This window comes from Thunnus thynnus, chromosome 5, assembly GCF_963924715.1.
Source record: "Thunnus thynnus chromosome 5, fThuThy2.1, whole genome shotgun sequence".
Taxonomy (NCBI): Eukaryota; Metazoa; Chordata; class Actinopteri; order Scombriformes; family Scombridae; genus Thunnus; species Thunnus thynnus.
The window spans coordinates 34,896,000-34,917,776 of record NC_089521.1 but is presented as its reverse complement, the minus strand read 5'-3'; the positions used below and the strand labels follow the sequence as shown (position 1 = coordinate 34,917,776).

At 44.3% G+C, this 21,777-nt stretch overlaps 3 protein-coding genes across 6 annotated transcripts in view; 2 read left to right on the top strand and 1 right to left on the bottom strand.

Annotated features, from left to right (window-relative positions):
* The window catches only part of atp2b1b (ATPase plasma membrane Ca2+ transporting 1b), a 37,053-nt gene extending 32,141 nt beyond the window's left edge, over positions 1-4,912 (top strand). For both annotated transcript variants that reach the window (XM_067590968.1, XM_067590970.1), the window contains exons 20-21: positions 1,554-1,742; positions 3,107-4,912. In XM_067590968.1, the coding sequence (XP_067447069.1) occupies positions 1,554-1,742; positions 3,107-3,481 (564 nt within the window). In that variant the 3' untranslated portion in view covers positions 3,482-4,912. The remainder of the gene's footprint in view (positions 1-1,553; positions 1,743-3,106) is intronic.
* Positions 4,913-7,883: 2,971 nt separating this feature from the next.
* Positions 7,884-16,088, top strand: gtse1 (G-2 and S-phase expressed 1). Of its 3 annotated transcripts, none has more exons than XM_067590966.1 (12): positions 7,884-7,992; positions 8,239-8,285; positions 8,574-8,631; positions 10,604-11,429; positions 11,642-11,809; positions 11,898-11,994; positions 12,071-12,433; positions 13,685-13,754; positions 13,902-14,117; positions 14,226-14,448; positions 15,008-15,124; positions 15,829-16,088. In XM_067590966.1, exons 2-12 carry the CDS (start codon positions 8,255-8,257, stop codon positions 15,919-15,921), a joined length of 2,262 nt encoding a protein of 753 aa, XP_067447067.1. In that variant the 5' UTR covers positions 7,884-7,992; positions 8,239-8,254; the 3' UTR covers positions 15,922-16,088. The 3 variants fall into 3 exon arrangements, with proteins under 3 accessions (XP_067447067.1, XP_067447066.1, XP_067447068.1); XM_067590965.1 differs by having other exon boundaries at positions 13,676-13,754; XM_067590967.1 differs by lacking the exons at positions 15,008-15,124; positions 15,829-16,088 and adding an exon at positions 14,849-14,920 and having other exon boundaries at positions 13,676-13,754.
* Positions 16,089-17,335: 1,247 nt separating this feature from the next.
* On the bottom strand, positions 17,336-19,345 carry pclaf (PCNA clamp associated factor). The gene is made up of 4 exons (XM_067590964.1): positions 19,188-19,345; positions 18,226-18,312; positions 17,962-18,142; positions 17,336-17,480 (listed from the first exon to the last, which is right to left on the bottom strand). The coding sequence occupies exons 1-4, from the start codon at positions 19,231-19,233 to the stop codon at positions 17,441-17,443; spliced, it is 354 nt and encodes a 117-aa protein (XP_067447065.1). The 5' UTR covers positions 19,234-19,345; the 3' UTR covers positions 17,336-17,440.
* Between the last annotated feature and the right edge of the window lie 2,432 nt (positions 19,346-21,777).

Sequence of the window (21,777 nt, the reverse complement as noted above, 5' to 3'; positions counted from 1 at the left end):
TGGTGTCTCAGACAGATTATTATTCCCAGTATTTTATATATATATATAGGAGGATCTTTAATCTTTATATAACTAGATAGATTATTTGTACAGTGATTACTTTTTATCTGCAATCTGTCTGTGCATCTTCATTCTCATCCTCATCACTTCCTGTTAACAGGAACAACAACAACAACAACAACAACAACAACAACAGGATTCTGGTTTTGAACTAAACAACAAAATCCCTGAGAGTTTGAGAGAGATAAAAATACTAAGACCTTTGTTTAGGTTTACTGACCCACCACTGATAAATACATATAAATCATCAGCCAGAAATTTCAAATTTAAAGTTATAATATGTAATTATTCCACATTAAAATGTCTAAAAACAACTAGACCTATGTTATATATGTTGTTGAGTTGTGTACTTACATTATCCCAAATGTTTCCAACAACGTTCAAACCCAGAGAAATCTGTAATTTAATCAAAGTAACGGACCGTTTCATTTGGTCGCCTGTCGATGGCGTCATACCTCCTCTACCAAAGAGTAAACACGCACCAGATGCATACGCTGTGTTTGTCCGCTACAATGGCGTCTACCAAAGAGTAACTTACACACATACAAGATAATAGATCGGCGTTGTGGTTGTTCCACACAAACTGTTATAAATGACTTTTATTCAGTTTTAAGCCACATTTTCATGATAAATTTAGGTGGTTTTTAACTATATCTTTTAGCCGGAAGAAGGATTTTAGTCATTGGACGTCTGGATCTTAAGTTATCAGAGAAATAAATCGAACAAGTGTTAGCAGCAGCTCGGCTAACAGCCCGTACCGGACGTCCGGTGGTCGCCGAACATCGTCGGAGAAACACTGATTTTTTTTTGGTGAAACAGCTTTATTCAGTGTTTTTACCTGTAATCTCCGGGTCTGTTTGTTCTGGAGAGGAGGAGACCTCTGCGGGTAAAAACATCCTGAATGATGAACACTGGAGTAATCCTATCCTGATGAAGCTGGTTATTTAACAACAAAGACAACAACTCCCATGATCCCTTGCTACTGTTGTTACTGTTTTGATTGAGACCCCTAGCGGCTGAAATTACATATTGTGCGTTTAAAGCCAATATTCAAATAACGACCATTACATGTGAGGAATCAGCTTTACTTAAATGTCTCACGTAGTAAATTCAGTATTGTTGAATTTAAAAAAGTCTTGAATGAAATGTGTTTAAATATCTCGGCTGAGAAATACGAATCTTCTGATGATCTATAAATTATAATCCTGCCAAATAAAGTGATCGGGATCAATAAAGTATCTTAATTATCAGCCACAGCAGAACGTTACTATCATAGTTTCAACTTGTTCTGCTTTTTACAGCAGATTAAAAACACGTCAGCAGCTCCTCCAACGTTCTCTGTGATCATTTTAAATATCAGCACATATAATGACAGATGCAGACCAGGTTCATCATCATCATCATCATCATCATCCGTCTCACCGTAGCATGTTCAGGTCACAGACATGTCACTGCTGTTGTGTCTGATCCGTTTGTGTCGGGTCTGCTCTCAGCTGGTTTCCAGCATCCCCACCAGCTGGCTGAAGTTCCTGAAGACAGCGGGTCACGGCACTCAGCGGGAGGAGATCCCCGAGGAGGAGCTGGAGGAGATGAAGGACCTGGATGAGATCGACCACGCCGAGATGGAGATGAGGAGGGGCCACGTGCTCTGGTGCCGCGGCCTCGGCCGCATCCAGACGCAGGTACGATTTTACCTTCAAACACAGTACGTAGAGACGAGCAGCGCGAGCCTCATGAAGCTTTTCACATAAACCTCAGATACAAACTCTAAGTCTCTAAGTCCAAACTCAAGTAAACGCAGGAAGTAACGCCCTGGATTAGCTCGTAGCTGACGTGTGAGGCTGAGAGTCCCTGCAGATTCAGCATGTGGTCGTTCTGCAGAGGGGTGGTGGGCTTGTTACCAGAGTCGACGGAAGAGGAAAGACGAAGAATAGAGGCAGAAAGTCAGCAGAACACAACTGAATCCAGCTGTTTAACTCAATAAATCCCCAGAATCCAAACAGCTGATTGTCCACATGTTAAGCGACAGTGATAAAAACCCTGCAGAGCAGCTGAAGCCTGTCAGAACTATGTGTGTTTGTTGGAAGAGGATCATGATATGTTCTCTGAGGTAGATCCAGTTTGCTCCAGAAGCGAATCCAGGAGGAGAACTTCTGTCTCCTTTAGTTTGGACTCAGAGATGGTTGAAGTGATTCTGGAAGCTTTCAGACGGCGGCGCTGCTCGCTGTGATCCAACCCGAGATGTTTTCATCTTTAGTCATTATGAGCAGACAGGTGGAAAAACCCTCCTCACCTGTCTCTCACCTGTGTCCTTCCTGTCTGTCTGTCTCTCACCTGTCTCCTTCCTGTCTGTCTCTCACCTGTGTCCTTCCTGTCTGTCTGTCTCTCACCTGTCTCCTTCCTGTCGGTCTGTCTCTCACCTGTCTCCTTCCTGTCTGTCTCTCACCTGTCTCCTTCCTGTCTGTCTGTCTCTCACCTGTGTCCTTCCTGTCTGTCTCTCACCTGTCTCCTTCCTGTCGGTCTGTCTCTCACCTGTCTCCTTCCTGTCTGTCTCTCACCTGTCTCCTTCCTGTCTGTCTCTCACCTGTCTCTCACCTGTCTGTCTCTCACCTGTCTCCTTCCTGTTGGTCTGTCTCTCACCTGTCTCCTTCCTGTCTGTCTCTCACCTGTCTCTCACCTGTCTCTCACCTGTCTGTCTCTCACCTGTCTCCTTCCTGTTGGTCTGTCTCTCACCTGTCTCTCACCTGTCTCTCACCTGTCTCCTTCCTGTTGGTCTGTCTCTCACCTGTCTCTCACCTGTCTCTCACCTGTCTCTCACCTGTCTGTCTCTCACCTGTCTCCTTCCTGTCTGTCTGTCTCTCACCTGTCTCCTTCCCGTCTGTCTGTCTCTCACCTGTCTGTCTCTCACCTGTCTGTCTGTCTCTCACCTGTCTCTCACCTGTCTCCTTCCTGTCTGTCTCTCACCTGTCTCCTTCCTGTCTGTCTGTCTCTCACCTGTCTCCTTCCTGTCTGTCTGTCTCTCACCTGTCTCCTTCTCGTCTGACAGATCCGTGTGGTCAACGCCTTCAGAGACAGCGTTTCTCCTTATGAAGGTCTGGAGACGCCGGAGTCTCGCAGCTCCATCCACAACTTCATGAGCCAACCTGAGTTCCGCATCGAGGACTCGGAGCCTCAGATCCCGCTCATCGACGAGGCTGACGGAGAAGACGACGCCCCCACCAAACGAAACTCCATCTTCATCCCGCCGCCGCTGACCACCCTGCCGCCCCTCTCGTCCCCGCCCAACCAGAACAACAACGCCATGGAACGCGTCGTCCCGCTACATAAAGACGGCTCCAGGTCCGGTCTGATCACGCCCAACTCAGCGGGGCTGCCGCCGTGTCCGGGGAGCCCCCTGCACAGCCTGGAGACCTCGCTATAAGCCCCGCCCCTCCCAAGGCCCGACCACTTCCTATTTGTACTGAATTTGTTGCGACGGGAGTTCTTCCTCCGAGAGCCAAAGAATGAAAAAACATTTTCAAAACAGACTCGTCTGATTGGTTCTCGTCAGGAGTTCACCTGCTGGGTTTTTAATGTTTCCAGGTGTGTCTGTGTTTTCGTTCCGACACGGACGGATGTTTCCTTCTTTACTGTAATAGACATGAACTCTGCAGTTGTTGTTTTAGGAGAAGAGTGTTCGTGAGGTGATTGATCAATAATCAGTTTCTGATCTGTAAATATTGATGTTCAGACGTAGTCAGAGCTCGTTTCTGATGTGAGCCGACGTGACAGGTAGTTTTTTGTGTGTGTGAAGGATTAAATTCCGTGTAAAAAGCAATAATAAATGTGTTCTGAGTTCACACCAAAGAAAAATGTGTAATTAACCAACAGCCAAATTTGAGTGATTAAAAAAAAAAAATCACCAAGCGTATAAAATTAGGTTTCAAAATGATCAATATTCTATCAGTATTCTGAGCGATAAAACGCTGGGGGCTCGTCCTCTGAAGGCTCAAACCAAACTCCCATATAAAAATACACCATTTAAAATAGGCCTTGTTTGTAGGTTTAAGGCAGCAACATGGACGATATTTTAATAATAAAGTAACATTAGGAGCCGCTGTTTAATTCAGCACGTTTTGTAGGTAAATGTGGAATTGTTTCAGTAAAAATGTAACTTAAATGACTAGTTAACAAGCGATTCATCGCCTCAATCACCATTATGTTAAATTGTTGTTTTTTTTCAATGGAGTTCGGTGCACTTAAATGTTACTCACTTCTCTGCTGGAAAGTCCTTTGGTTTGGCGGCTTCATCGTGGCCGCCACCATCAGAGTAAAAGCCTCTCACGCTGTGCTTTCTGGTGAAGCGGCGCCAGGTAAACGCTGTCCCTCTCTGGCCCCGGGGGGGACGTCCCAGCCCGCACAGCCCCCGGCCGGTGCTGAAGCCGAAGCCGCTGGCGGCTCTCCACCCGTCAACGGACGCTTCAGCTGGGGGTTTTAAAATAACTCGCTAACGTTGACTGAAAACGGCTCCGTTCACCAGTAACAGCTGATTATCTGAAGTGAATCCCAGTTGTCTCCAATGAAAGTTTGTAAAAACTACTAAATAGTAACTATGAGTATGTGCGCTCTAGTGTTTATATATCTACGCCATCGATCCACCATTTCAGTCCCGCCCAAAACATTCCTGAACACAGAAATGATGAAAAAACAGTTTAAGGCTCAAACTGCACAGTTCAGTAAAACATAGTTCAGTGTTTTCACATGTTTTCAGCAATTATTTTCTAATATGTATAATGTGTTCAAAAGGAAATTTCTCATTTTCCTTCACAGACTTTAAGGATCTGTGACATGTTTAGAGTCGGGGGGTGGGGGGGGGGGGGGGGGGTATTCTTACAGACGGGTGTTTGTAGACAGAAATGTTTAAAGTAAATGTCTAATGTTGGATTTTATTCTAGTATTTTTGTAAAAAAAAAATGTTTTAGCTTGTTGTTGTTGTTTCAAAGATGTAAAACCAAAAAATGATTAAAAGATAAAAAACAACTTTCAGAGCAGGATGTTTGTGATGCAGCTTCACATCGGACAGAAAAAGATAAATGTGACGATTCTTTCGTTTGTTCTTCTTCACATCAAACGTCTGAAATACGTCTTCACCTCCAGAACGATAACAAGTCCAAGTATGAGAGGAAACACAGAATACTGCATCACATGTCGGCCTTCAGACAAAACCCACAGTCAAACAAAGTTTATCTGAAGCTAATATGAAGCTTCAGCGTCTAAATGAGTCAAATCAAGTAGATATCTTTCAACGTTACAGTCTTTTTAGTGCCAAAGTTCCTCTTTTTGTTACTATACTTCCACCTGCAGCTCAACAGGGAAACACTGTCCGAGGAAACACAAAGAGGGAATTTGATGCTAAAAAGACTGTAAATGTGTCAGATATCCACTTGATATGACTAACTCAGACTGATGAAGCTGAATAGAAGCTTCACACAGACTTTTAAATGACTGTGTGGACACACTGTGGATTTTATCCTCCATCACTTCCATTGAGAGCACATTTGAAGGATCTTTTAATATCCAGTATGAACAGGAGGAATGATTACAGCGAGGAAAACCTCTTTCACTGTTACTATGGAAACCTGACTGTAAGACATACTTGAAAAAATGGTGAATCTGTCCTTTAAAGACAAACGTATTAGAAGCAGTCAGTCAGGCATGAGGAGGTTTTATTAAACATCGGATCTTACATAAAGTCAATACAAAAAAAATCAGGCAGCTCCATGAAATATCAACCAACATGTGGTTTAAAGAGGAAGACTAACAGGCCTGAAGGCAGGAGGGTCTAATCAGGAGAAGTTTCACCAAGGAGGTTGAAGGTAAAACTAAACAGGGACTTGAGGTTTTACAGCAATAACTACAAACGAGATGGTGTCACTATGTCACTGCGGGGAAAAAATAATCCGAGATTTGGAGAATAAAGTTGAAATGTTATGAAATAAAGTCGTTTTGAGGGGAAAAAAAGTTGTAAATTTGAGAATAATCTCATGGTCTTATAAAAGTGATTATATTATGAGTGTTGGTTTGTCCTCACTGATGACGGTGCTGAACGAGAACCAGTTGATTTATCTGACAGGTGACGCAGCTTCACCAAGAACAACCTGATGAAGAGTTTTGAGCTGAACTGTTTCTGCTCAAACACACTGAGAGGAAAGAAAACAGCTGATCACGTGTCGCTGAGGTTGTTGGAGTCATTTAAAGTGTCTCAGCGTGACGTCTGTGGACCTCTAGTGGTGAATGTCAGTATTACACGTATGTGAAGGAATTTTTAGGTCGCAATGTCTGTCGGTCCAAACTGAAATATCTCAACTAATACACGATGGATGACTGTTAAATTTTGTACACACACTCATGTTCCCCAGAGGATGAATCTTACTCCTCTTGAGTTTTCCTGTAGCACCACTGTGATGTTGACATATGTTGTTTTTTGGTGAAATGTCTCAACAAACGTTGGATGGATTGCCATCAAATTTGGTTCTGACAGCCACGTTCCCCTCAGGATTAATTATAATAACTCTGGTGATCCCATAAAGCAGCTATAATCGATAATCTCTCCACCTACAGTGACTCTGCAGCTCCTCTCGGCTTTACGGAGCTTTATAGTGAGTTTCAGCTCATTGTTTATCTGTCCGGCTGCAACTTTACTGTTCTGGTTCACTCTCAGCATCTCATAGCGTCGCTTTCAGAGATAAAAAGCTGTAAAAAGCCGCTGAACACTACCTGCTAACAGTTAGCTGTAGACTAGCTGGTGAACATAGTGGAGCATTTAGCAGCTAAAGAGCCAGATATTTCCCTCAGGAGCTGGTGGAGAGTTAAAACAGCTAAAAGAGAAACACGACTCCACATGAATGATAATGTTGCTCCGTAACTGCTGGATGTGGGAATAAGCAACTGTTTGCCAACAAGTTCAACATATCAACTTAAAGCTGATGATGAGTCAGAGTTGAGTTCACTACAGCGCTAACGTATCAGTTAACGCAGGTTTAACTTTTTATCTAGCGCCATCATCAGATCAAAATTTCAGTTTATCCAACACCTTGGTTTATGACCAAATATCTGCTACACAGAGTCTCAGCTGTACTTTTTGTTTTGTTTTGTTTTGATAATAAGCAAATGTTGACCTGAATGATGAAACACCAGCATCGTAGCGTGCAACTAACTAAACTTAAAATTATTTTCTTGGTCAGCAGCTACAACAGTAACATGCTGCTCTAACACTGATGCTTCACTATTAATAATCTAATGATGTCATATATAATAATATATCAGTCAGAGGGACCAAACCACTACTTTTACTGCAATACTTTAACTACATCAAGCTCATAATACTTATGTACTTTTACTGCAATACTTTAACTACATCAAGCTCATAATACTTATGTACTTTTACTGCAATACTTTAACTACATCAAGCTCATAATACTTATGTACTTTTACTGCAATACTTTAACTACATCAAGCTCATAATACTTATGTACTTTTACTGTAGTAGGTTTTTCATGCAGGACTTTTATTTGTGGTGGAGTATTTGTACATTGCTGTATTGATACTTTTACTGCAGTAAAGTATCTGAGTACTTCTTCCACCACTGAGCATTTTTTAGAAGAAGAAATAGATGCATTTTTAGCTTATGTATGTAGAGTAAGTTAGTGTAATGGATCCCACATGTAGTTCGTTTTTAAATCAAGCTTTTAAATAGGATTTAAAACCGGAAAACCGGTTTCAACTCTGCAAACTACAATCCCCAAAACTCGGCTCGCTTATACGTCACACACGTCCAGCCAATGGCTGAGCGCGTTTGAGTCACATGACCCGCAGCGCAGCAGATTTGAATTGTTTTCGTGTCGTTTGAATGCGGAGCAGGACGGAATCGTGAGTTTTCAGAGAGACTTTGAGGTTTGTAGTTTAAAGTTTAATGAAACTGTGACTTTGTGTGAATTCTAAATGAACCAAACTTCATGTTAAAATTCTCAGTTTTAAGCTCAGAGCAGTTTGATTTAGCTGCAGAGCTAAGCTAACGAGCTAGCAGGCTAACGCTGACGTTAGCCGGAAGGTTAAAGTTGATGTTTTATTGAATCTATCCGCTGTTTGAAATGTTGTTATAGTTTAATGTCAGAGCTGAATGTTCTGCTGCTGCTGCAGGTGTGATCCGGATCAGATGGAAGGGATGGACCGTGGAGCAAACAGCGGCAAGTTAACGTTACACTCACTGACCCCGAGTCAGCTGCTACACTCTGTTACACCCTGTTCATGTGTTCACTGACCCCGAGTCAGCTGCTACACCCTGTTACACCCTGTTCATGTGTTCATCAACTGACCCTGAGTCAGCTGCTACACCCTGTTACACCCTGTTCATGTGTTCACTGACCCTGAGTCAGCTGCTACACTCTGCTACACCCTGTTCATGTGTTCACTGACCCTGAGTCAGCTGCTACACTCTGTTCATGTGTTCATTAAGTGTTTGTGTCTCTGTACAGGTGTGTTCTTTCTGCCCGATGAGAAGTTTGACTTTGATGTTTCTCTGTCACCTGCCAGGTAGGAAACACACACACACACACACACACACACACACACACACACACCTGTCCAGGTTCTGTTGACTGGGTTTCAGGTGCTGTGGAAACTCTGCTCATATCAACACTCTTTATTATTCTGTCATGTAGGATTTTATATTTCTCTACGATAAAGCTTCATTAGAACAGGTTGTTTCTGAATCGACCACAAACAGCTAAAAGTTCCACTGTTGATCTTTAAATGTCTGAAACAGTCGTCAGCAGAGGAAGAAGAACTCAGATCCTTTACTGCAGTAAAAGTACCAGTACTGCAACATCAAAATACTCCATTACAAGTACAAGTACATAAGTATTATGAGCTTGATGTAGTTAAAGTATTGCAGTAAAAGTACATAAGTATTATGAACTTGATGTAGTTAAAGTATTGCAGTAAAAGTACATAAGTATTATGAGCTTGATGTAGTTAAAGTATTGCAGTAAAAGTACATAAGTATTATGAGCTTGATGTAGTTAAAGTATTGCAGTAAAAGTAGTGGTTTGGTCCCTCTGACTGATATATTATTATATATGACATCATTAGATTATTAATAGTGAAGCATCAGTGTTAGAGCAGCATGTTACTGTTGTAGCTGCTGGAGGTGGAGCTAGTTTACACTACTTTATATACAGTTAGCTAGTTTAGTCCAGTGGTTCCCAACCTAGGGGTCGGGCCCCTCCAAAGGGTCAGCAGATAAATCTGAGGGGTCGTGAGATGATTAAGTTCAGTCTGCAGCTCCGCTAGTTTAACCCTTTGTTCTACCTCCTGACTGTAAACAGAGCTGCATTCCCGCACATGCTCAGTGGCATCTGCTGTAAGAGGAACCTCTTGATGCTGTTATTAGTCTTTGAAGCCGTTTCTAAACAAACTAACGTGATGAAGGAACACGTCAGCCAGAGCAGCGGTGAGACTCAGATATATCAGAGAGAACAACCTCTGAGGCTCCATGTGTACAGATGCACCACATTTACATACATATAAATGTATTAAAATGAACAGATCAGTCTGTATTAAATGTAGTTTTATGTCATTAAGGTAGTATTTTTTCTATTGCTGCATTACAGACTGAATAACATCATTTACTGCATCTGTCTGTCAATGAGTTGTTGTTTTCGTTTTTTGTGTTAGTGGAGCTCTGAGTTGAGATGATGATGATCTCACAGTACAGTCGGGTTCAGGTGTGTTGAGATGATGATGTCACAGTACAGTCGGGTTCAGGTGTGTTGAGATGATGATGTCACAGTACAGTCGGGTTCAGGTGTGGTGAGATGATGATGATGTCACAGTACAGTCGGGTTCAGGTGTGTTGAGATGATGATGTCACAGTACAGTCGGGTTCAGGTGTGGTGAGATGATGATGATGTCACAGTACAGTCAGGCTCACGTGTGTTGAGATGATGATGTCACAGTACAGTCGGGTTCAGGTGTGGTGAGATGATGATGATGTCACAGTACAGTCGGGTTCAGGTGTGTTGAGATGATGATGTCACAGTACAGTCGGGTTCAGGTGTGGTGAGATGATGATGTCACAGTACAGTCGGGTTCAGGTGTGTTGAGATGATGATGATGTCACAGTACAGTCGGGTTCAGGTGTGTTGAAGCTGAGCTGCTGATGTCAGCAGGCAGGATGGTCACACCGCGCCGTGAGTTTGTTGTCTTAAGTCAGAACTTGTCGTACTTGGTGTTGATAAAGCCGCCGTGTCAAAGCACCGTGCACTTCACTTCCTGTGGGAGGCTTCATACACGGTCCAGGTGTATGTTCGGGTTTGATCCTTCTGATGGACAGCAGTTGATTGATTGAGTCAGACGGGGACACCTGCTGGTCACCTGCAGAACTGCTTCACACGGAGGAAGTGAAGCTGAGACGTCATGAAGTGTTTATGTTTGCAGGTGAGTTTCAGTCGTCTGACGTGAATAATCTACAGCGTTCATGATGTCATGTCTCTCTGCTCCGCAGCTCCAGAGGTGATGAAGACGAGGACGACGTGTTTGTGGACCAGGAGAGGCGTGTCTCTGTTAACGTGGCGTCGCGGCTGGAGATCGGAGGTGGCGGCGGCGGCGTGCAGGCGAGCTGGAGCCCGCTGACCGGAGATCAGCTGGAGGCCATGTGTCAGGAAGCCCACAGAGTGGCCGACCAGCTGCAGAACAGCGAGCCGAGTCCGCAGCACGTCCCGGACGACCGGACCGCCGCCGACGTGATCACAGACTCCACGACCAACAGGGAACAGTTTGTCCAGGACGCTGACGCCAAACTGGACCTGTTTGGTCAGCCAGCCGCGGCGCTCAGCCCCGTCAAACGCCAGACCTTCTGCGTGCAGGACAGTCCCATGAAGCAGCTGCCGCCCGCCATCCAGCGCCGCCTGCAGAGAGGAAGCAGCTCCACCGCAGCTTCATCCTCCCGCTCTGCTTCATCCACCGCAGCTTCATCCTCCCGCTCTGCTTCATCCTCCCGCTCTGCTTCATCCACCGCAGCTTCATCCTCCCGCTCTGCTTCATCCACCGCAGCTCCATCCTCCCGCTCTGCTTCATCCACCGCAGCTTCATCCACCGCAGCTTCATCCTCCCGCTCTGCTTCATCCACCGCAGCTTCATCCTCCCGCTCTGCTTCATCCACCGCCAGACTCAGCACCTCCAGCTCGGAGGCGAAGCCCAGGACGGCGCTGCGAGGGAAGGCCGTGCTGGGCGTCGGCGTCGTGCTGCCGAGCAAACTGGCCGTCCCTTCGACTTCCTGTTCGGCCAACAAGAGCAGAGTGGAGAGAACCAGACTGCAACCGCCGAGCAAAGTATGAGTTTGTTTTTTTTACTTCTTCAGTCTATAAAACAGCAAACATGACGTCGTCTGGCCGAGGAATCACACAGACATGTGATTAAAGCTAATAAGTGGACCTTGAGATATTGATTGATCATGTGACCTGCTGCAGGGTCCCTGACCCTCAGTTTGGGAACCGCTGAGATGAATCAGACGTTGATGTCGTTTGTTGACTTCCTGTTGCAGGCGGCGGCGGTGGCGGGTGGGAGGCGGAGCCCGAGCTCTCGTCCATCCAGTCGGGCGGAGTCGTACGAGGATCTTCTCTCCGATTCGACGAGCGTGGCCTCTGACGTCAGCGACTCCTCCCTCAACTCCAGCACGCTGGGAAAGCGCATGTTGGCTCCGCCCACCAAGGTAAGACACCTGTCCTCTGATTGGTTCATCATGCGCTGCTCCTTTAAGTAGATTATTACAGAAATCCTGATTTCTTTTCCTCCATCAGAGGAACCTATCAGGTGTGAAAGCTCCGCCCCCTCAGAGCAGGAGGGTGACGGAGAGGAAGAACACATCCTCGTCTTCATCGTCATCGCCGGCTGCAGGTACGACTCTTCATCCTGCCGACAAATAGAACGTGTTGGTGAAAACGTCTCTACAGGTGTTGCGTCTCCTTCGCAGGTAAACTGAATGCTTCTCTGAGCCGGCGTCTGAGCAGCTGCGCTGGCCCCGCCCCCAACAGCGTCAGCAGACCCGCCAATCAGAACAGACCACGCCGCTCCACCGTCTACGCCGCCGCAGAGCCTTCCGCCGCCGCCGGCCGCCGCTCCCTGTCCACGCAGGCCAGGAAGCCGTCTGAGGCCGACAGGTCCACGCCGCTGAAGAGAGCTGAGGCCACGCCCCTCCAGCCCACACCCGCCAGAAGAGTTTCAGAGAGGACCGCCTCCATCCCCGCCCCCGCCTCAGCCCGGCGGCAGAGCGTGCTGAAGGCGCTCGCCCCCCCGACGCCCAGCGGAGGAGTCAGAGCAGTTCGCCATGGAGACGGTAAGACGCTGATGATGTCACAGCTGCTTATTCTGTCATCAGATCATATTTTATTGATTAATTGATTAGTTGTTGTGCGGCGTTCAAACTCTCAGAGTCTTCAAAACCTAAAACCTTTAAATCCAGATGATCCAAATAGTTGACGAATAATTTTCTGTCAATCAACAAATCAACGAATCGTTACAGCTCCAGACATCAGTTTGCATTCTTTCAACCAATCACAGGACAGGAACAGGTGCTCACACAGCTGGTCCACCTTAAAGCTCCGTCCACCTTAAGTGAGCCTGGTCAGGTCAGGCTGACCGGTTGTTGCTAACTTTAGAGCTAACGGCCTTCACTTCTGCAGCTGTTGGTGAAACAACAGACGAGACTGTGAGCCGGATGTTAATAGTAACCTGTTGAACAGCAGATACCCTACCCAGATAGAAACACTGTTGTTATCAATGAAAGTGATTCTCTGATACGTCTGACTGTCTGTCTGACTGACTGTCTGACTGACTGTCTGTCTGACTGTCTGTCTGACTGACTGTCTGTCTGACTGACTGTCTGTCTGATTGTCTGACTGTCTGACTGACTGTCTGTCTGTCTGACTGTCTGATTGTCTGACTGTCTGACTGACTGTCTGTCTGTCTGACTGTCTGTCTGACTGACTGTCTGTCTGTCTGACTGTCTGACTGACTGTCTGTCTGTCTGACTGTCTGTCTGACTGACTGTCTGTCTGACTGACTGACTGTCTGACTGACTGACTGTCTGTCTGATTGTCTGACTGTCTGACTGACTGTCTGTCTGACTGACTGTCTGTCTGACTGACTGTCTGTCTGATTGTCTGACTGTCTGACTGACTGTCTGACTGTCTGACTGTCTGACTGACTGTCTGTCTGACTGACTGTCTGTCTGACTGACTGTCTGTCTGATTGTCTGACTGTGACTGACTGTCTGTCTGTCTGACTGTCTGTCTGACTGACTGTCTGTCTGACTGACTGTCTGACTGACTGACTGTCTGTCTGATTGTCTGACTGTCTGTCTGTCTGACTGACTGTCTGTCTGTCTGACTGACTGTCTGTCTGACTGACTGTCTGTCTGACTGACTGTCTGTCTGATTGTCTGACTGTCTGACTGACTGTCTGACTGACTGTCTGTCTGACTGACTGACTGACTGTCTGACTGTCTGACTGACTGTCTGTCTGACTGACTGACTGACTGTCTGACTGACTGACTGACTGACCGTCTGTCTGTCTTCAGGTGTTTCAGGTATTTTGTCTCCAGACGTCTCAGAGACGTTGAAGCCAAAGCGTCTGATGTCAGCGAGCGGCGTGGACAGGTCAGTGACATCACACTCAGATTTAAACGCTGTTAACATGCAGTCGTTGGTTACCATGGTAATCTCGAACCAGCTTTATGATACAGGAACACCTTTAAAACCTGTAACTCTGCATCCTGTAAAGTGATCTGCCTTCCTCTCCCGTAGTCTTCCTCAGAAGCCGGCAGGTCTTCTGACGCCCTCTGCTGGCGCCTGCAGGTCGCTGCAGGTGAAGGCGCGTCGTCCTTCGGCCCTCCCCACCCCGCTGAGACGCAGGATGTCCGCCATCCCCGTAGCCACGCCCACCAACCAGACCCGCCCCGCAAGGCCGCCGCCTACCTCTGACTCTGACTCCGCCTCTGCCAGCAGCGCGAGCAGCTGCAGGTGAGATGCTGTCGACCAATAGAAAAGCTGCAGATCACCTGCCTGTTTCCTTGACGACACACGCAGACGTCTCACTTTTTATTGGTGTGTGTGGTTGTTTGTATGAAGCCCCGCCCCCGCAGACACGCAGGAGGCGGAGCCTGTCGATGCCCCGGACATCCAGCCCTTCTGTCTGGAGGAAGAGGAGGAGCCCCCGGCTGCCCCGCCCCCCACCGCTCCACAGCCTGACCAATCAGAGAGCACAGATACCGGAGCGCTGAGTCAGAGCCAATCAGAGCCGAGCAGAAACCTGATCGAACTGGAGACAACTGAGGAGAAGAAGACTCAGGAGGTCAGAGGTCACACACACACACACACAGAGACACACATATGCACACACACACACACACACACACACACACACACACGCACACACACAGTTATCCAGGGTTGATGGTGACTATTTGTTCATTTCCTGGTTAATTCATTTTCCTTTTGTTTGTTTGTTTGTTTATTTGTGTGTGTGTGTGTGTGTGTGTGTGTGTGTGTGTGTGTGACAAAAACAGGAAGTAGACCCATTTTTAAAAGACCAGCTTCACGGTGCTGAACTCAGAGAGTCCACTGAGATGTTTAACCAAAATATTCAGTCTGGTTTATTTGATCCATGAACATCTTTATCCAACTGAGAGCTGATTCCTCCTCCTCCTCACAGATCTTCATCAGTGTAACGTTGTCTTGGTTCTCCTCCTCAGGTTCTCCTGGTGGATCTTCCTCCTCCTCTTCCTCCTCAGAGATCTTCATCAGTGTAACGTTGTCTTGGTTCTCCTCCTCAGGTTCTCCTGGTGGATCTTCCTCCTCCTCCTCCTCACAGATCTTCATCAGTGTAACGTTCTCTTGGTTCTCCTCTTCAGGTTCTCCTGGTGGATCTTCCTCCTCCTGCTCTGCAGCCTCAGGAGAAGCTTCTGATCGACCTGACCAACACTCCCGACCCGCTCCGAACCAGCAACAAGACCTGCACTACGACCCAGGTACCTGACCCCCCTCACCTGGTGACATCACACACAGAACTTATGATGTCACAGCACTGACATGTGAACACGTGTCCGAAAGTTTGTGGACGGCTGTTTACTGTGGTTCCAAATCTTAATAAAGCAGCACAACAGAAGCATAGAGAGAGAGAGAGAGAGTGTGGTGGAGCGAGCTAGAGAGTGAATGAGGAGAGAGAGCGGCGGTGAAGCGAGCTAGAGAGTGAATGAGGAGAGAGAGCGGTGGAGCGAGCTAGAGAGTGAATGAGGAGAGAGAGCGGTGGAGCGAGCTAGAGAGTGAATGAGGAGAGAGACAGAAAACCCACTCAGCAGCTGATTTACTGGGGACAGACGCTCTGCTTTTCACTCATTCATCACATCCATCCATCCATTCATCCATCCATCCATTCATCCATTCATCCCTTCATTCATCCAGATCTCCTGAGTATAAACTGACTCTCTGCTCTCAGATGTGATGAAACAAACAGGAACGTTTAGTTCTTCTGGTGGAAACGGAGGGAACCTTCCTCTGTCCACATACTTTTGGCCGTGCAGCGTACCTGTCCTCACCCGTCCTCACCCGTCCTCACCTGTCCTCACCCGTCCTCACCTGATGATAAAAATATTAGTGTTGTTTGTTTTTCATCAGTCACAGTAAACACATTCCTCTCAGCTGTTGTTTGTTGTTGTTTGTTTGTTTTGAACAGCTGATCGATCTGAGTTCTCCGCTCATCAAGTGGAGTCCAGAAGACAAAAAGGAAAACAACAACAACGCTCTGCTCATCAACCTGTCCTTCTGACCCGCACCTCCTCAACAACAACAACAATAACAATAATAATAATAACAACACTCTTACTGAAGCAGTTTGATGTCTCTAAATGATGATGATGATGATGATGAAGGTTTTCTGCACCTGATTGTACTTTGATTTGTCTCGCTGCTCTGAATAAATGTTGTAAATGTTGATTCTGAGTTTATTTGCTGCTGAATTCAGTCAAACAACAACGTGAGGAAAATAACAATAATAACAACTATTAGAACACATTAAAAACACGTCCAGTAAGAAGCAGCTCCAGTGAGACTGGGACCAACATGGAAACACAAACATGGTTCCAGCTCGTCTTCATCAGGAGCTTTGATGTTATTTCTCATAAATCTTGTCAGTAGAAAGTGAATCTACATGACGTTGATGCTGTTCAACACTTTCATCTGTCAATCATATTAATAAATTAATTCATAGAAATAAAGAACAAAGTGTTAAAGTCTGACGTTGATTCTTCTGACGTTTTATAATGAAAATAATTTAAAGTTTAAGACTAAAACAAGTCTTTGATTATTAATAACTTATCTGATCTACTGACTGTTGCAGCTCCAGTTTTACCTTCATAAATATTATAAATCCTTTATAAATGTGTCATCTTGTGTTTCTGCCTTCAGTATAAAAGTCTACTTCCTGTTTGATTCCTGAGCTTTCAACATCTCTGTTAAAGTGTTTTAAAGAGTTTTTCTTTATTTGAATCGAAGGTCTGAAGACAAACGATGCTGTAAAAACCTCATTTTTATTATTGAGCTATAATATAAATATAAACATATACATATTTATATTGTTTCAGTCTTAACGGCTGTAAACTGGTTCAAAGTTCAGTAACTCAGTGAGTTTATGACTGTGATCCTTCCTGAATAAATAAAGATTATTATTATTAATATTAATAATAATAAACATACTGAACACAATCAGTAATATAACTCATAACTGCTGGAATTATTTACAAAGTGCCTGAAAAAAAGTCAGTTTATTTAAATATATTTTATTTTCCTGTCGTTACTTCCTGGAAGTTTATAACAATAATATAACTGATGACTCGTTAATCAGCAGAATCAATAAATGATGAATATATTCATTAATATATAAACTAACAATAGAATCGCAGATTTTCCAGCCAGATTTTGCTAAAATGACATTTAATATTTTAAATAAATCATTTTATAACCAACATTACTGCGTATAGAAGAAAAAACATTTGAAACTTAAAAGCCTTTTAATATCTTCTGAAGCTTTTTAAGACTCTCAGTAACAAAATATTAATATTAATATTTCATTAACGGCTCTGAAAGAAGCAGATTGATTAAACTGAAGCTCAGATTCATCTGATAAAAACATCGATAATAAAAAATAAAAAGCTTTTAAAACATTAGAGACGGAACTCTGCAGGTTAAAAACACAAAACGTTTAATGAACTATACAAAGTGAATTCAGTAGAAATTATATACAGATGTACATTAAAAAAACGTCGCTGAGTGAGTCTCAGCAGATTCATTCATTCATCATCGTCTTCATCAGCAGGCAGCGGCCGGGACCTGCAGACAACAACAAACACAGAGTCACACACTGAAGAAACCAGTTCAACCAGTTCAACTGTGACACCATTATAATCTGCATCAAACAACAACAACAGTCAGAAACAGTGAAAACGCTCGTTATGACATCATCAGATGACGTCGTTCTGTCCGACAGATGTTCAGTTTTCTGTCACGTTCGACAAAGAAAAACATAAAACCATCAAAACTTAGAAGCTGAAAGCAGTTATGACTACATAGTACAGCTGCAACGATCAGTCTGTCAATCAACTGAAACTATTGATAATCAATCAATTGTTTGTCATTTTTAAAGCTAAAATGACAGTTAATTGAACACGTGAAGGTTTTTGGGGTCGTTGTGAAGACGTTTGTGTTTATTTCAACGACTAATCAGGTTTATCGATAATTGAAATAATTGTTAGCTGCAGCTGTGAGAACAGTTTGAGTCTGATCAATAATAATAATAAGCAGGTCTTCATACTTCCTGCTGGTCTGTGACATCCCGCTGCCTCCGGCCTCTTCATCATCATCCACCTCCTCAGGCTGACGGTTCTCCTTCTCCGGCTTCCTGCTGGGACCACCGAAGAAGTCCCCGATGCCCTTCTGCCAGGTCGGGGTGGGACGGGGACACACTGGGTTACCGCCAGCGTATTTGCTCTTTGCTGTGAATTAAAAAACATCATAACGTCAGTATTTACTCCATCGTACGGTGCAGCGTGTGTGTGTGTGTGTTGCTGCGTCTGACCAGGTGTGGCTGCCTGGCTGCTGGAGGAGGCCGAGGAGTTGGCTGCACTGGAGCCCAGAGACTTCCGGGGTGCCGTCGCTGCAACAGCTGCAAATAAAAAGCATAAACACACCCTGATGACTGGCGACGTAATAAAACACCAAAGAAGAACAGTCACTTTATGGCACCTTGTGCAGGTGAAGCAGAGAACAGTATAAAAAGGCTAAAACAGTGTAAATATGGTCAGACACCAAAGCTCAGTTTTGGAAATATACACCATGTATGTCTTTTCACGCAATGGCCCTTTAATAAAGTCTTTATACTCAACTTTTCATTCATTCTGGAGATGAAATGCGGATTAACTGGACGCCGAATTTACCTAAATACCCTGTGGATTAACAAAATATGATTGATTAACCCCTGTCAAGTGTGTATGTTCAATAATAAGCGATACAACGTTAAATTATGAGACTTTTTCAGGGAGTTTGGTGAAACGTCCGCACAAAGCTGCACTGCGGCGCTAAAAAAACTGGCGCCAGTTTGCAGAAAGCGAGACTAACACTCCTAAAGAAAAAAGACCCAGTGAAATGTCATCAGACGGCTCAGACACGCAGGTAGAAACTGTATTTTGATGACAACAGACTGGAGTTAAATGTGTGTTGTTGTTGTTTTTTTTTTTTAAAGAGAAAGCGGTTCTCTGTCCGGGAGGAACTCACTATCAGCGCCGTGTTGGCGGGACGCGGCTGTTGGGAGGATTAACTCACGATTTAACAGATTACCGGCTTCATCTCTATAAACATGCTCACATTTAGACTGTTTAATAAAGAAAAAGATGAGCCATGTTAACGGAAACAATGAACGTTGTGTCCATCTGTCCGCTTTGTTTGGCGCCGCCAGACTGCGACATAAATCCGCTGTAATCAAACAGAAATGAGATGTTCGGTGCTGAATCCGTTATAAACGCGTGTAAATCGTTACTTTACCTTTTCTGTATGTTCCGGGAACACTGTCGGCTTTAGTTCTCACCATTTTTGGTCGCGACCTGTGAAGTTAAGTGATGTTAAAGCACCAAACTCTCCGCTCGGAGTGAAGAAGTGAAGCTTCCCGCTCTCGTTTAAAAGCAACAGCGGATGGGGCGGGAGATTTTCTTCTTCGTGGTTTTTCTGTTCCGGCAGAATAGACGCAGAGGTGGCGGGATGCTGCCCTCTTTAGATGAAGCGGTGTAACTGCAGCTCAGAGGCAGAGTTATTCTCCAAGTAGCAATAAACAATAAACAATAAACATAACCGCGTGAGAAAGAGACAGTTTATATTCATGTGTAGCTGAACTATCTGCATATTCACATGATAAAAACTATGTCTATACAAAAAAGTAGAATATAAATAGAAGCATGAATGCAAGTGTAGATATAAATATAAATTTGAGTTTAAATAAACTGTGTGTGTGTGTTAACAGGATATATATCAGTTAGTGCAGCAAAGATACATCAGATGAACTGATCCTGAGGTGAAGTCGGTATGTTTACAGACCTTGTTGACGAGGCGGCTGCAGACGGGAGGAAGTTGTTCTCATGGCGGGAGGATTTGGTCTGGATCGACCTCAGCAGCATCTTGCCGGAGGAGAACGTCTCGTTTTATGTTTTTTTATCTTTATTTTTTCTCTGTTTCATCAAACTGTTGATGCTGTAAGTAAAGCAGTCCACACATTTCATCATTCCCTCCTCCGCAGGCCACAAACAAACAAACAAACCAAGCAAAACAAAAACAAAACAAACAAAAACATCAACAAAAAGTGCTTCAGTCATATACAATGAGCCAAAATGATGTTGTTACCAACAGTCCATTAAACAAAACAGCAAACATCTACTTTTTCTGGCATTTCACATTTTCTAAATATGAGATAAAATGTGACTAAAAATCAAAGAAACTTTGTCCACAATTTTTATTTTCCAGTGAGAAGTTCTCCAGAAGAAGAAATAAGATATTTAATCAAGAGATACATTAAAAGATGGAGAAGTCTCGTCTTTCCAACATAACAAAATAGTTTTCTGCAAAATAAGTAATAGTGAGTGTTCTGTTGTAGCCAAAATCTACTCAAGCCGACTTCTGACTATTTTATTTGGTGACAAATCAAACATAGTTTAATATCTTTCACCATTTGTGAGGAATTTGTACTGAACTAGAACGACTAAACAAACACAAACAACCGTCGGATCACCTGAGGCGAAGGAGAAGCTGCGGTTTAACAGAAATCCCTAAAATTTTAATCTCAAATGTAAAACAGAAGAAGTTCAGATGTTCCAGGTAGTCTGATGTAAGTGACGGCTGGAGATAAGGTCAGTATTTTGTGTAAAGTCATGTAACAGGAAACCGATAGATGTTCTAGAGATAAAAAGCCATTTGTGGAAATAACAATGTTAAGAAGAGGAAGTAAAAACCAAGAGAGACTCGAGGTTCCTGTTTTTCTTTGAGCTTTTTGGGAAATCTCACTGAGACTCACTTTGGTTCTTTTTGGTGCTTTCTGTATTTTATTTTTTTGCATTCTTAGATTACTTCTTTTGTCAAACCAAATAAAACTGGTTTGTATTTTTATACAATCCAACCAGAGTTCCTGACTCGTGCTCGTCTCTGAGCTCTTCTGGTGTTTCTTTAAGGTGAGCAAAGACGCCTCGTTTGGGATCAGCTGACATTAGTTTTACATTTATTCACTTTATTCAATAATTGGCTGAACTGTTGGGATCAGGACTCTATAAAACCAGGTGAGTGTCCTCAGACCGTCAGAGTGGGTCCCCTCCAGAGACCACCTGTCAGAAGATCATCTTGGAGGACTTTCAAACCTCCAACATCTGTTTGCACCGATACACATCGTTGTGACCCGGCGGTTATGATTCCTGACTAAACAGGCCCGTTGGTAGTGGTTCAATGACAGCTGGTTGACTGAATCTGGTTCCTGAAGCAGGTCCAGGATGGTCTCACGTGTAGATTTTGGGAACCCAGATACTCAGTCAGAGGTAGAGGACAACCGCCTGCCAGTTATCTGTAGGCAGAAACCATTACAGTTCTTATTATAAAGTATTCTCATTTTAATTCATCTAAGTTCTGATTTGATGTGGAGTTTAATAAAAATAAATAAGAATTTAATTGTATTTCAGAATCTAACATTGATTTTGTGAAGTTATATATTGATTTAACAGGAAATGAACTCTGAACCACATGTCATCATTAAATTCCCAGAGCTTTTGATTAATATATTATAAAATCTATCAGGGCGATCAGGAGGGGAATGTTTCAGAGAGGTTGTTTCCGGGGTGGGAGGGGTCGGCTATGATGTCACTTCCTGCCTCCGTGTCCTGGAGGGACGACAGCCAATCACCTTCCCAGCACAGCAGATGATTCGCTGCAGTCTGAGGGTGGAGGAAGTGATGGAGGTGAGGATGGAAGTGAGGATGGAGGAGGTGATGGAGGTGAGGATGGAGGAGGTGAGGATGGAGGTGAGGATGGAGGAGGTGATGGAGGTGAGGATGGAGGAGGTGAGGATGGAGGTGAGGATGGAGGTGCGGGGTGGAGGAGGTGA

What these genes read in the sequence shown, in the direction of transcription:
- pclaf (XM_067590964.1), bottom strand. Translation starts at nt 19,233, where the DNA reads ATGGTGAGAACTAAAGCCGACAGTGTTCCCGGAACATACAGAAAAG. An exon ending in TCCCGGAACATACAGAAAAG is followed by an intron (nt 18,313 to 19,187) that starts GTAAAGTAACGA and finishes TTTTATTTGCAG; the next exon opens with CTGTTGCAGCGACGGCACCC. An exon ending in CAGCCAGGCAGCCACACCTG is followed by an intron (nt 18,143 to 18,225) that starts GTCAGACGCAGC and finishes TTTAATTCACAG; the next exon opens with CAAAGAGCAAATACGCTGGC.
- gtse1 (XM_067590965.1), top strand. Translation starts at nt 8,255, where the DNA reads ATGGAAGGGATGGACCGTGGAGCAAACAGCG. An exon ending in ATCGTCATCGCCGGCTGCAG is followed by an intron (nt 11,995 to 12,070) that starts GTACGACTCTTC and finishes TCTCCTTCGCAG; the next exon opens with GTAAACTGAATGCTTCTCTG. An exon ending in AGCAGTTCGCCATGGAGACG is followed by an intron (nt 12,434 to 13,675) that starts GTAAGACGCTGA and finishes GTCTGTCTTCAG; the next exon opens with GTGTTTCAGGTATTTTGTCT.